The 12,333-nt window shown below is 30.6% G+C and overlaps 1 protein-coding gene across 1 annotated transcript; it reads right to left on the bottom strand.

Annotated features, from left to right (window-relative positions):
- Positions 1-9,786: 9,786 nt before the first annotated feature.
- LOC132172429 (uncharacterized) lies at positions 9,787-11,907 on the bottom strand. Its single transcript, XM_059583928.2, has 3 exons — positions 11,555-11,907; positions 10,880-10,945; positions 9,787-10,282 (listed from the first exon to the last, which is right to left on the bottom strand). The coding sequence occupies exons 1-3, from the start codon at positions 11,726-11,728 to the stop codon at positions 9,794-9,796; spliced, it is 729 nt and encodes a 242-aa protein (XP_059439911.2). The 5' UTR covers positions 11,729-11,907; the 3' UTR covers positions 9,787-9,793.
- Between the last annotated feature and the right edge of the window lie 426 nt (positions 11,908-12,333).

Genomic DNA, 12,333 nt, shown 5'->3' with positions numbered 1-12,333 from the left:
TTTACCTTTATTCCAAATTCAAAAAAAAATAAAGTTAAAAAAATGGATATTTTTGTCTATTTAAGGTAAATCTAAGAAGTTAATAGTTAAATCTAACGGAAGACTTCAAATTTACTGAAATTAAAAGTTCAGGTGTCCAAATTAAAAGATTTTAAAATTAAAAAATACTTTTCAAATCACGTGATAATTCAAGAGTCTAAAATAAAATTAACCATAAAATCTACAACCAGTATAGAAGTATATTATTTATAGTGAAAAAAAAAAAAAATCCAAATTACTTTGAATTTTACTTATTTTTGGATGAATAAAATAAGTTTTAATAATTTGAATTACTCGCAGGGTAATTGGCGATTTGAAAGAGAGAGAGAGAGAGGGAGAGAGAGAGAGGTGATCAGAGGAATGTTTATTAATGTAAAATATTCGTTGGTGAAGTAGGAGTCAAAGATACTTTTGGAAAACACATTAACCAACGCAGACTCTCAATTATCTTCCATTATCTTTATGTGAATGAATGCATGATGTCAGACTGGTGGGGCTCAGAATTCTATAATTTTGCCCAATATGACGTTTCTCTGAAATTTCCAACACTTTTTAGGTATAAATGTATTTTTGTTAGAATTTTTACAAATCATTCCTTAATTTTTTTTTAAAAAAATATTAATTACTTTTTGTGATAACTGAAAAAGAAAAAATAGTTTATGCATTTAAAAAAGTTGACAGAATCCATTAATATATCACATTAACATAAATCAAGCCTAAGCTAGAGAAAGGGGTTAAACCACTTAGTGGCTATTAGGGTGTTTCGATTACTCCTCAATTTTACTTAATTTGTCATTTAGGGTCATCGAACCACCTAGGCTACTTCTATTTAGAACATTAACAGCTTTTGTCAATTTTTTTTAAAAGTATGGACTAATTTGTTCTTATTTTTTGCTTACCTATAAAGTGATTAATCACTTTTTAGAACTTAAGAAGTTGTTTGTCCAAACTCCAAATCACAAAGGATCCAAAATGCATTTATTCCCCCCTTTTTTGAAGCAATACAATTATACTAAAAAGGTGAAGGGAAGGAAGATCAATATCGTCTCGGCTGACAACGCTTTTATAAAAAAAAATTTCATTAACCAAAAAATTCAAATATAAAATACTCAAAATAACTTTCATCTTTACATCATATTACAATATTGTTTTCAACAAGAAGCACTCTAAAATTTTTTATCAAACAAACCCGGTCCATATTTTATCATTTTGGGTTTGGGGTTTCAAAATGTGCAATCTAAAAATACCAATTTTAAAACGTGAGATTTGAAACTTCGATTTTAAAAAACACAGTTAAGCTTTGGTACAATCGTAGTTTAACCTTAAAAATTACACTTTAACCTTTAAAATCGTGTGTTTTAAAAACGCAACAATTGCCCATAATTTAAAAACATATATATATATATATATATATATTTATATTTTTAAATCACAATTTTTTAAAATGCATTTTCAAACAATATATGTTTTACAATTTGATTTAAAATAACAATTTTTATATGCAAAATATCAGTACCACACACTCTTACTCCCATACAACTTTTACACCCTGAGGAATGATTGTAGAAAAAACAAATCAAAAAAATTAGCGGAAATAGGATTATCTTATATTCTATACATACATATTTTATTTGGCCGTAACACATGCTATTTATCAACCTATATATTTTTTATTACTTTATCTTGATTATGGGGAAAGGGGAAAGAGGACCTTATAGAGGCCTAACCCTATTCATTATTACCCACCAAATCCACTATATAGGAAAAGGGACCCTACCATTTCTTGTTTAGATTGTTATAATTAATTAAAATCTGCCTTAAATTTCTCCTTACCCATTTCTTATGCCCTAAATGCTGCTATTGGTCAGTTGAGATATAATTTGGACCGACTTGATATCATTGACTTCATTAAGCCTACAGACAAAAAAAAAAAAAAAAAACAGAAGCAATAGATGCAAATGCAATAGTTAAAAGTTTGATCTCTATCTTGCTCTTATTTTCTCTTTTGAATTTTGAGCTTTCTTAGAGAGGATAAATTCTAAGTAACCTTACAAAATATTGTGTATGGGAAATATTATTTAGTAAATTATTATATGATTATTATATAATTGTAAGGCAGTAAAAAATAGCATTTGATTTTATTTTATTTTTATAGGGGTTAGTTTTAAGACTAATTTTTATTGTCAAGTTACGTCAACTATATGGCTATTATAATTTACTATATAGTATTACTTTTCGTGTGCCAATGATTTTGGAGCAATCGTATTTGAGCAAATTTAGTCTTATCCACAAATTATACTGAGAATTCTCATTCTCACTTTTAATTTAGAAAACGACAATCATAATTTGATTTAAAAAAAAAAAAAAAACATGCAAAGCAAAATATTTTACTCTTTCATTTCTTGTTCATCTACGCACAAGAAATTGGCAAATTTATTATTAAATATATTGGATTATATGTGTGTTTAACAAATTCAATGGTAGGCTAGTAAAAATAAAATAAAAAATAGATAAAAAATCATAGATGCATTTTCTTTTTGTATGAAGGATGATAAGAATTTTTATGCACAATTACTCAAGTAGTTTTTTTTTTTTTTTCCTCCCTTTTAGAAAGAGATAGTGATCCAATGAGAAAACACCTGGAGAGAAACAGAGGATTTAAAATGCTTGTAGCCCTAGGGTTCCAAATTCCATGTAGAATTAAAAATATAGGGTGATTAATTAATGGAGAAAACCCCTTCTTGGATTCCCCCATAGGCCATACGCAAATGCATCATTGAGAACAAATTAGTTTATTAGTACTACTCACATGATCTTTATTTATTTATTTCTTGTCATTAGTACCCACATATTTATCTCCTCTCAAATGCCTTTATAGGGCTCAAAACCCAACACTATTTGTCCTCTTCCTCTTCCTCTCCTTCTCTATCATCTTTTTCTTAACAAAATACAAGGTGAGAGTTGTCCAATAGGGTTTGTTAAATACAAGGCAAGAGAGTTGTCCAATATGGGTTTTAGGGATCCGGATCCCCTCAAATAAGGAAAATTGGAGAATTTTTGGCTATAAATTTTCGCCGTTCACTTTTATCTAACAGTTCACATTACGACATGTGTCTCATTAAAATTAAATAATAAAATATTTATTAATTTTTAAAAATAAAAATATTAAAATTAAATAATAAAAATATAAAATTAAATAATAAAAAATTAAGGTGGTCGGTCACCCCAGTTGAGTTTAGGGGTGGCTTCGGCCACCCCAAACCGCCAGTCTGGAGATAGTTCGGCCACCCCCAAAAGCCAAAAAAATTTCAAAAATTTATTTTATTTGGCCATTGGGGGTAGCCGAACCACCCCCAAGTGCCATGGGGGTGGCTTCGGCCATCCCTAAGAGCCGGTTGGGGGTGGATCTCCAAGAGCCAAATAATAAAAAAAATTGAAATTTTTTTAATCTTTGGGGGTGGCCAAACCACCACAAGGGCCTTGGGGTGGCCGAAGCCACCCCTAGACTCAACTGGGGTGGCCGGGCACCCCTATTGGGTGGCCGGGCACCCCAGTTTTTTATTATTTGATTTTTATCTTTTTATTTTTTGATTTTGATTTGATTTTCTTTTTAAAAATTAATTAATATTTTATTATTTAATTTAAGTGGGACACATGGCGCGATGTGGGCCGTTAGATAAAAATAGACGGCTAGGATTCACAATTGGAGATTCTCCAATTTTCCCCTCAATTGGAGGGGATTTGGATCCCCTTTTTGGTGGGATTGTATAAGGTTATGACATAATTGATTATGTATTTTTTTTTTTTGTTTAAGTTTCTTTTGTTTGTGATTTTTAACGAGTAGATGCTATTATAGTTATGTCTAAGTAAAAAAGCCACTCCAATTGCCCTTCTTTCCTCTCTTTTTTTGTTTAGAAAAATAAGTACATAAATAAAACACAATTTGTCCCTTCCCACTCATTTATTAGAATTCTTTTATTAACAAAATACAATGTGAGAATTGTTCTCTCTTGTTTTTTAATGGGATTGTGAGCATCCCATCTATAGAAGTAGGCAAAATAGGTATTGAAAATATACAAATTTTTACTTTAATTATTCATTTTTTCATACATACTCTAACAGTATGTAAGAAATAAGAGGAGAGAGAGAGAGTAAAATAAAGAAAGTGAAAGAGAGAAAAAATAATAAACAAAGTTTATAACGTGAATATGTTAATCAGCATATTTACTATTCACACTAGATAAAAAAAAGTTAAGTTGCCTATTCTACTCGATACGAAAAAGCACACATAATAGTCAAATTTGACTATTATTAAGAATTTGACTATTTTTTTGGAGATGCTCTTAAGCTATAATCGAATTGACTTAAAGGAGTGATTGGAGTCTTTCTCTCTAAATTTCTCTTATCATTCATTTTTTACGAGTAAATATTATTATAGTTACACCCAAATAAACTCTTACTTCTTTTTTTCAATGAAAATAAATAAATAAGGTGAGAATTATCCATTAACAAACACTTTAACGCTCAAAGCCCTAGAAAAAGTAAAGGGTCTCCCGGTCGCTTATCCTTGTGTTAATTTTCATGGCTCCATGCATTTGTAAAAGCTTCTCAAAAGAATTTGAAGTAAAAGGTTTGTGTGTCCAAAAACATTCTTTATACAACGACGACGTGTTATTAATTAAAAGTGGTTGGTTAGGGCCTACTCACGTGCTGTGTTCCCGCAATCCCCCTTGTCCCTGGCACATGTCCTTTGTGCCGTGTGTCATGGGTTAGGGTTTGACCATTCGGCGTTTTTTTGCTGCTTTCATAGATGTGTGAACAGTAGATCCGGTAGCCTACATGTTTGACCACTTGGTCCACGTTTGCAACATGTCGTGGTCGTGGTGCACGGGTGTCGTTCTGTTGATATAGACGGTTCTTATAACATGTTTTGTATGGTACATTGAACACTAAAATTTAACGGATAGTATTAGAGTCGGTTATAAATTCGAGCCGTAAAAATTTAATGTTGAGATTAAGAGTTCCTCTTTGTTCACATAAACTGATAAACAGATTTTAAAACATGTCTTGCTATGTGAAAATTAGCCTTTGTTAATATTATTTAGAAGATTTTTTTTTAATAAAGTCTATTTAACTCTCTCAAACTACAATTTTAATGACATTCTACTTCATAAACTATCAATTATGACAATTTACTTTATAAACTACAAAACCAATGACAATGTACCCTCAAATTTTTTTTTTTAAATGACAAAATTATCTTTACTAAAATAAAAATAAAAATATGAAATTTTAATTTTTTTTTTTCAAAATTTTAAGGATATTTTTGTTTTATTAAAAATTTTATGAGGGTAATTTTATCATTTTGCTAGTATTAGGGGGTATATTGTCTGTTTTTGTCGTTTTGGAGATAAATTGTCATAATTAATTAGTTTTGAGAGTAAATTATCATTAAGGTAATAATTTGAGGAAATTAAGTGGATTTTTTTTTATTATTATTATTATTTTTAATCCATATAAAGGTGAAAGATAGCTGTGATAAACATGTAGTACTGTTACAAGTTTGAATTGGTCCCTATATATATATATTTTAAACGAGTTAGAGTCAAAACACGTGTTGGGTATAATATTCCTAAAAAGGAAAAAAGAAAATTTGAAGAAAAAAGAAGAAATTAAGTCGACCGAATTTTAAGAATTCAGATATCCAATCATTTATTGTTTGATTGTTAACGATCCAAATAATAAAATTATTGTCTATAATGAATAGCTCAATCAATTAAAAATTATATTTAATGAAACAAAAATCATTAGATAGAATTGTTATTTTTTTTATTTTACTTCTATGTGGCCATGAAAAAAAAAAAAAAGGAAAAAAAATATTAAAAATCTCAATTTGAATGACAGAAGCATCCAAATTAGAAAGTACAATATTCGTTCGGGGTATTAATTTCCTATGAAATATAATATAATTAGGTATCGTATCTATCATAGGTACAGGGTACCCTCGTGCAAGATTGACAGCATGATACGAGGGCATGAGAGGTCAATTCAATACTTTTAACTTTTAACGAGTTTGGCCACAAATGGCGGTGGATCTCCAAATTTTTTTCATGAAATTTAGCATGTACTAGGATGTTAGGTATAGCTCAAATGATTTTAAGAGAGTGATTGCGGTTTCGTTTTTGCTGTTTAAGCCTTTCTTGAGCAATTTCTCATAAATAAATACTACTGTGATTACTTACAGATAAAGTAACTACAGTCGTTATTTCTTGCCTTTTTTTTTATTAGATAAAAAAAAAATAATAATAAAAAAACTTTGAAGAGGTGTTGTAAATTTCCTTCTAACTTCTAGCTTAATTATTGGTATTTTTATCTCTTTAATGTAAAATAATTAGTAGAACTTTCTACCTTTTGTAAAGAAAAAAATATATATATAAAGAAATTCAAAATTGTCGATTCTTGAAATTAATCCTTGAAATTTTTTAAGTTTTATTCAAATTGCCAAAAATTTTTTTCTCTAAAAAGTAATTTACTTGAAATTACATGAATAAGTATGAATGATAGAAATTGACAAGGTCCTTTGGTAGTCTAGATAATTATTATTATTATTTTTTCATTCTTATAGATTGAAATTATTAATATACATGTAATGATAAGAAACTTTATAACTTTTGAGGTAAAATCTTCTCTTTTAAAATATTCATGAAATTTTTCTAGAGATTCCTATAAAAGAGATTGAGGAGTATATGCTTAACTTGTTTTAAGGAAAAAAAATATAAAATTAGTCATTGTAATTTACTTGATTTACAATTAGCTTTTTATAGTATTAAAATGAACTCAAAAGTTCATGAGAACTGTTCTTAAGAGGTAGCTCAATCGATTAGGACCACGCCTAATGAAACAGATGTCACTAGTTCGAATCTCTCTCCCCTCTTGTGTGGATATGTAAAAAAAAAAAAAAAAAAGTTCATGAGAACTTGAGGTATTTTAAAAAAATAATTTACTTTCTATAATCAAATTACGTCTAAACACTTGACAGATTTTGTTAGTGTATTATATCAACGTCTATAAAATAAAATGTGTCGCTCTTAATAAAAAAAAATGTAAATAAAACTTAAAAAAATTAATTTTTTAATAAAAAAAAATGAAAGAGGTGGTACTCGAGCCACCCCATGAGTTGGGGTTGGCACGCAAATAAATGATAAAACACTCATAAAAATACAAAAATATGTTTAAAAAAAAAACACATCCTAAAGACATTAAAAAATATAATTATTTTATTTTTGTTCCTTCTAATAAACTCTTTATTTATTGTTATTCATACAACTGCTGCCTGCTGGAAAAAAAGGGTGCCATTAATAAAGCCTTGAGAAAGTGCAGAAAATCTGTCCCATTCCCATATACTTTATATTTATTTTTATGAAAAAAATAAAATCAAACCAATTCTTCTGCTCAGTTCCATTTAGTCCCACGTAAGAAAATTCAAACTTTGCCAACTCTAGGATCTTAGACCACCGCTAGATCCTAGAGTGGGGACCACTAACTTTATTGGGACATTATAGTCAACAACATTGGGTTTGACTGAAGCAGGTTGTTGGGCCCCCTGCTTTCCCTATTTTCTTCTCATCTTTGAAAGTTTTTTTTGATAGTTTTGGTTTATAACAAAAGTGTCTTCTTTTTTCTGTTCATTTTTCAAACAGAATTTGTGTACTTTCTTTTACTTCAAGCTCAATCATCATTTACTGTCTTTATTGTGAGAGCAAGTGGAAAGTGCAAAAAGTCTAAGGTTGGTAGCTTGTTTGAAAATAAAATAAAATAAAATAAATTTAGAGAATATTTTCTGTTTTAAGAAAAAAAATTTGTTCCACGCGTTATAACTTTAAATATTTTGTGTTTTAAATTGTTTGTTAATGATTTTGTTAAACAAAAGAGAATGAAAAAAAGATGTTTTGAAACAAACTAAAAGTGTTTTTAAACAAAATGGTTTGAGTTAAGAAGTCTCATCCGTTTAATTATATGAGTTTGTTTAGGGTTGAATTATATAGTTTTATACTCATGCTTCGATACGACCTGAACCTGACACGCGACATAATGATTGATAATTTTTGACATAACCCACGAACCCAACACAAAATTGAAAGGTTAGGATTCATGGTTTGACCCATTTGATTAAATGGGTTAGGTTAGAGTTGACCTACATAATTTGATACTTATGTCTCGACACGCGACATAAGGGCTAATAATTTTTGACATAACTTACGAACTCAATATAAAATTAGATGGTTAGGGTTGAGGGTTTGACCCATTTAATTAAATGGGTTGGGTTAGAAGTGACCTATACAATCTTATATTCATGCCTTGACACGACTCGAACCCGACATGTGAACACAAATTACTACCCCTATTATTCCAACCTACCCTCATGAATTTTTCTCAATTGTGGGCCATGCGTTTATAAAAGGTTGATTTGATTGCCTTCTAAGTTGTGGTAATTGATGCTATTTCTTCAAGAAATCAAGTAGAGTGGATTAGAATGATTGAAAAATCATGTAGCTTGTGTCTCTGCCTGCCCCCATCTTCAAGCATCGGCTATAGAATTAAGTGGAATCCAATCCAAGTTCAGTCACTTAGAGAATATAAAATTGTGTTGATTCTGTAAATTTGGTTCATAGCAATTTTTATTAAATATTTGAGCATCATTATTTTTTTTTTTCCCTCATCCGAAAGAAGAAAGAAAGAAAAAAAAAAAAAAAACTTATTTTTTCTCCAATAACTGTTAATTTAGCTTGAAGAATTCAAAACAAAATAGCCCATTTTTGTTTCAGAAGCTTTAACGTAAAACCAAATGTGCTGCTGTGTTCAGGCTTCCGGCCTTTGTTTGAAGAGACCCCAGCCCACTTGACTACATCATGGGAAATGTTTGGTTGCAAACCAAGTCCTGGGCTTGTCGTTCTTGTCTCTAAAGATACGGAGTTTGGCCTTGTCCTTTTGTAAGCAAATGTTGTCTTAAATGCGTAAAAAATATGAGTAAGATACTCTTGTGGTTTTTTTAAAAGAAAAATTGCCATCATCTTTATTCACATCAAGAAATAAGAGCACATTGCTCTAACAAAACCAGGTCATTGATAAATCTTGAAATTTCCTCCGTTCAAACATGATCTATGCTTTGGTAGACAATCAATTTGGCTAGTTCATGGGTACTAGAATATGCATCCCTTTTTGTATGAACAATCTGTCATTCTGACATTTTCATAAGAACTTCTTTAATATCATCCACAACGTGGCCATACCTGTTCCAATTCTATCTCTTAGCATTGACTACGTTCACTATTTGGAGGGCATTGCCTATGATTTCCCGTATACCCAAATCTCACCAAAAAAAAAAAAAAAAATTCCAATATTAGGTCTAAAAATGCACCCCCAACCCCCCCACCCCCGCCCCAAAAAAATCAAATTCTTCTGGAAATTGCCACAAAGAGCTAGAATTCTTCAATGGATCATTTGGATGAAAACACCTCCACAAGCTGCTTGAAATAAAAAAAAAAAACACTATAAGAGCTTTTTTGTAACCTCTTCTCACAAACTCCCCAAACATCATTGCAGACAGACAACTCCATAAATATATGGCCTTCAATTTTTTCATTGTTTTGCCTATTGCTTTGATTCAGGTGGATTTATTTTAGAACTCCAACATACTTTTTTCACATGGGAACAAAATATGCAAAAAAGGGTTTATTTATTTTTTTTTCCAATTTTACATTACCTGCCCTTCTTTGCTTTCTCCATTTCCTAACATTGAAGTAGGAGAGGTAGCTTGAAAATTCACTACAATGTCACCACTAACATAGACCACCCTATAGATGTCATACTTGATATCAAGAGAAAACCTATCAAAATAGGGCAGCATTGACCTTCTCTGGTCTGAGTTAATTATCCATGAGTAACAAAATTGCTGAGACTTCCACACATATAGGCATGCCACTCTTGGCTTGCTTTGGCATCTCAGGCACACCCCTGCTGCTGCACCTTCCATCTTTAGAAACCGAGCTTTGAATAATGTTAAGCATGCATAAGAGAGGTCGTCTATGTCGCCTGTAGAGGCGATCGCCGCAATCATCGAGACTGTGTCGCCGGTGTAAAATCTTGCCGCCGAGGAGCCGTCTTTTGATTCGCCGGCATACGCATCGAAGAAGCTGTGCTCCATTAAGATAGCCATGCTTGACATATTGCTTAGCATTGAGATCTATAACAAGAGTGAAGTGGTCAAGTGGGTATTAGAACAATAGGAAAATGGAAGCAAATGACAAAATGCTTCTTCATAAAACTTCATTGAATTTTCACGTATTTTGATATTATTTCTCAATTCTCAATGTGCAAAAAAACTCTTAATTTAGGGTATCGAACTTTCAATTTTTTGTAATATCCTCATTCCGTTAAATCTTATTAAAATTCTCAAGGAAAATGAAAGCAAATGACAAAATGCTTCTTAAGAAAACTTCGAACTTTCAATTTTTTGCAATGTCCTCTCTTTGTTATGATTTTCCGTTAAATCTTGTTAAAATTTCCAAAATACCCTTATTTTTTATTACTAAAAAATAAAATAAAAATTACAAAGATTCAGGGTTTAGTCAAGATTTAATAGAATTATGTTATATCAGAATATTTTTTAAATAAAAAAAACAAAAAAATATATCCCAAAACACATTAGCAAAGGTGTCTTTAATCGATATTATGCCCATTGCTCTCTCCCTGGAGAGATTACATAAACATAAAGCAATGCTCTGTTTAAATAAACAAATATAGAAGGAAAAATGGAAGCACTGGTAATAATTAAACTTACAAGGCTAGCACTTAATAACTCTTTGTTTTCACAAGATCTCTTCAGCCATGCTCCATACCATATGATCTGAAAGGAAAAATTAACCAATTAATATCTCTGAAAAACAGTATATGTCTGCTTATTTTCCCCATAAATATGAAGATTACATCAAATGAATTATCCAAGAAACTAAAAACACTCCAAAGGAAGAAAAACAGGATCCGGATCCTCTCCAATTGAGAAGAAATTGGAGATTCTCCAATTATTAATTGTGATCCTTCATTTTAAATCAAATGGTTTATAAAATCATTTAAACTTCGGTAAAACAAAAGCCAGCATTTAATGTCTCGGTTACGTAAATGTAGCTAGCATTTTATAGACTATTGGATTTAAAATGAAAGGCCACGATTAACAATCGGAAAATCTTCAATTTCTCAGTTGGAGGGGATCTCAATTTGGAAAAACAAATATAGTACTCTGTAAGGGAATGTTTTAAGACATCATCATCATAAAAAAACTAGAGATTTATTGATTCAAAACTCAAGTCGAAAAAAGGGTTTACACAGACAGAAAAACAATTGTTCTTTTAAAACGAAAAAACATTTTAATAAACTAAATTGGGAAATAATCAAACCCAATTGAAACAAATAATGAAAATCAGCAAAGCAATTGAATAAAAAAATACAAAAAGCTTACCAAGTTTCCATGGATGCTCTTAAGAATGGAATTCTGCACACAACCAAGAGACTCAGTGCACAAAGAGAAATGTTTTAGAGAGTCAACAAATTCATCCACCAACACAACTGTTGGCCTGAAGACGAAAAAGCAAATATCCAAATTTCTGTTGTTGAAGGGAATAAAGCAGGCCATTCTGCCGCCGATTTAGCTTCCTTTTTTTCTTTCTTTTTAAAGTTTCTTCTGTCTCCCCAAATGGATGAAGGAAAGAGAGAGCATGGAATAGGTAATGGGGTTAGTCGAAGCTTCCATTGGAAAAGTTGTTGAAAGAAGGAACTCAATTTTGTCATGGCGACTTGCCAAGTCTTCTTTGGCTTCTTCAGCTTCTGAGATAAAAGAGAAGGAAAATAGAAAACAAAAAAAAAAAAAAGGGAAAATTACACTTTAGCCCCCAAAGTTTGAGGCGATTTTTAATTCGATCACCAATGTTTCAATTATTACAATGCACCCCCTAAACTTGCAATTTTTTTTTTTCAATTCGACCAATGTCATCCCAAAATTTCCATATTGCCTCTAAGTTTTTTACTTTTTTATTTTTTATAAAAAAAGAAAAGAAAATTTGGGAGGTGCAAAAATGGTCAGATGGCCAAAGAGCCACCCCGAATATTTTTTTTTTAAAATTTTTTTTATAAAAAATAAAAAAATAAATTAGGGGTAATATGAGAATTTTGGGATGAAATTGGTCGAATTGAAAAAAATTTGCAAGTTCGGGAGGGTCATTGCAAAAATTGAAACATTAT

This window comes from Corylus avellana, chromosome 1, assembly GCF_965113065.1.
Source record: "Corylus avellana chromosome 1, dhCorAvel1.hap1.2, whole genome shotgun sequence".
NCBI lineage: Eukaryota > Viridiplantae > Streptophyta > Magnoliopsida > Fagales > Betulaceae > Corylus > Corylus avellana.
This window is presented reverse-complemented; position numbering and strand designations above follow the sequence as displayed.

Coding starts and splice junctions, on each gene's coding strand:
- LOC132172429 (XM_059583928.2), bottom strand. CDS start 11,728: ATGGCCTGCTTTATTCCCTTCAACAACAGAAATTTGGATATTTGCTTT. Junction 10,946..11,554: donor AGAGCATCCATGGAAACTTG/GTAAGCTTTTTG, acceptor TTTTCCTTTCAG/ATCATATGGTATGGAGCATG. Junction 10,283..10,879: donor AGTTATTAAGTGCTAGCCTT/GTAAGTTTAATT, acceptor CTCTTGTTATAG/ATCTCAATGCTAAGCAATAT.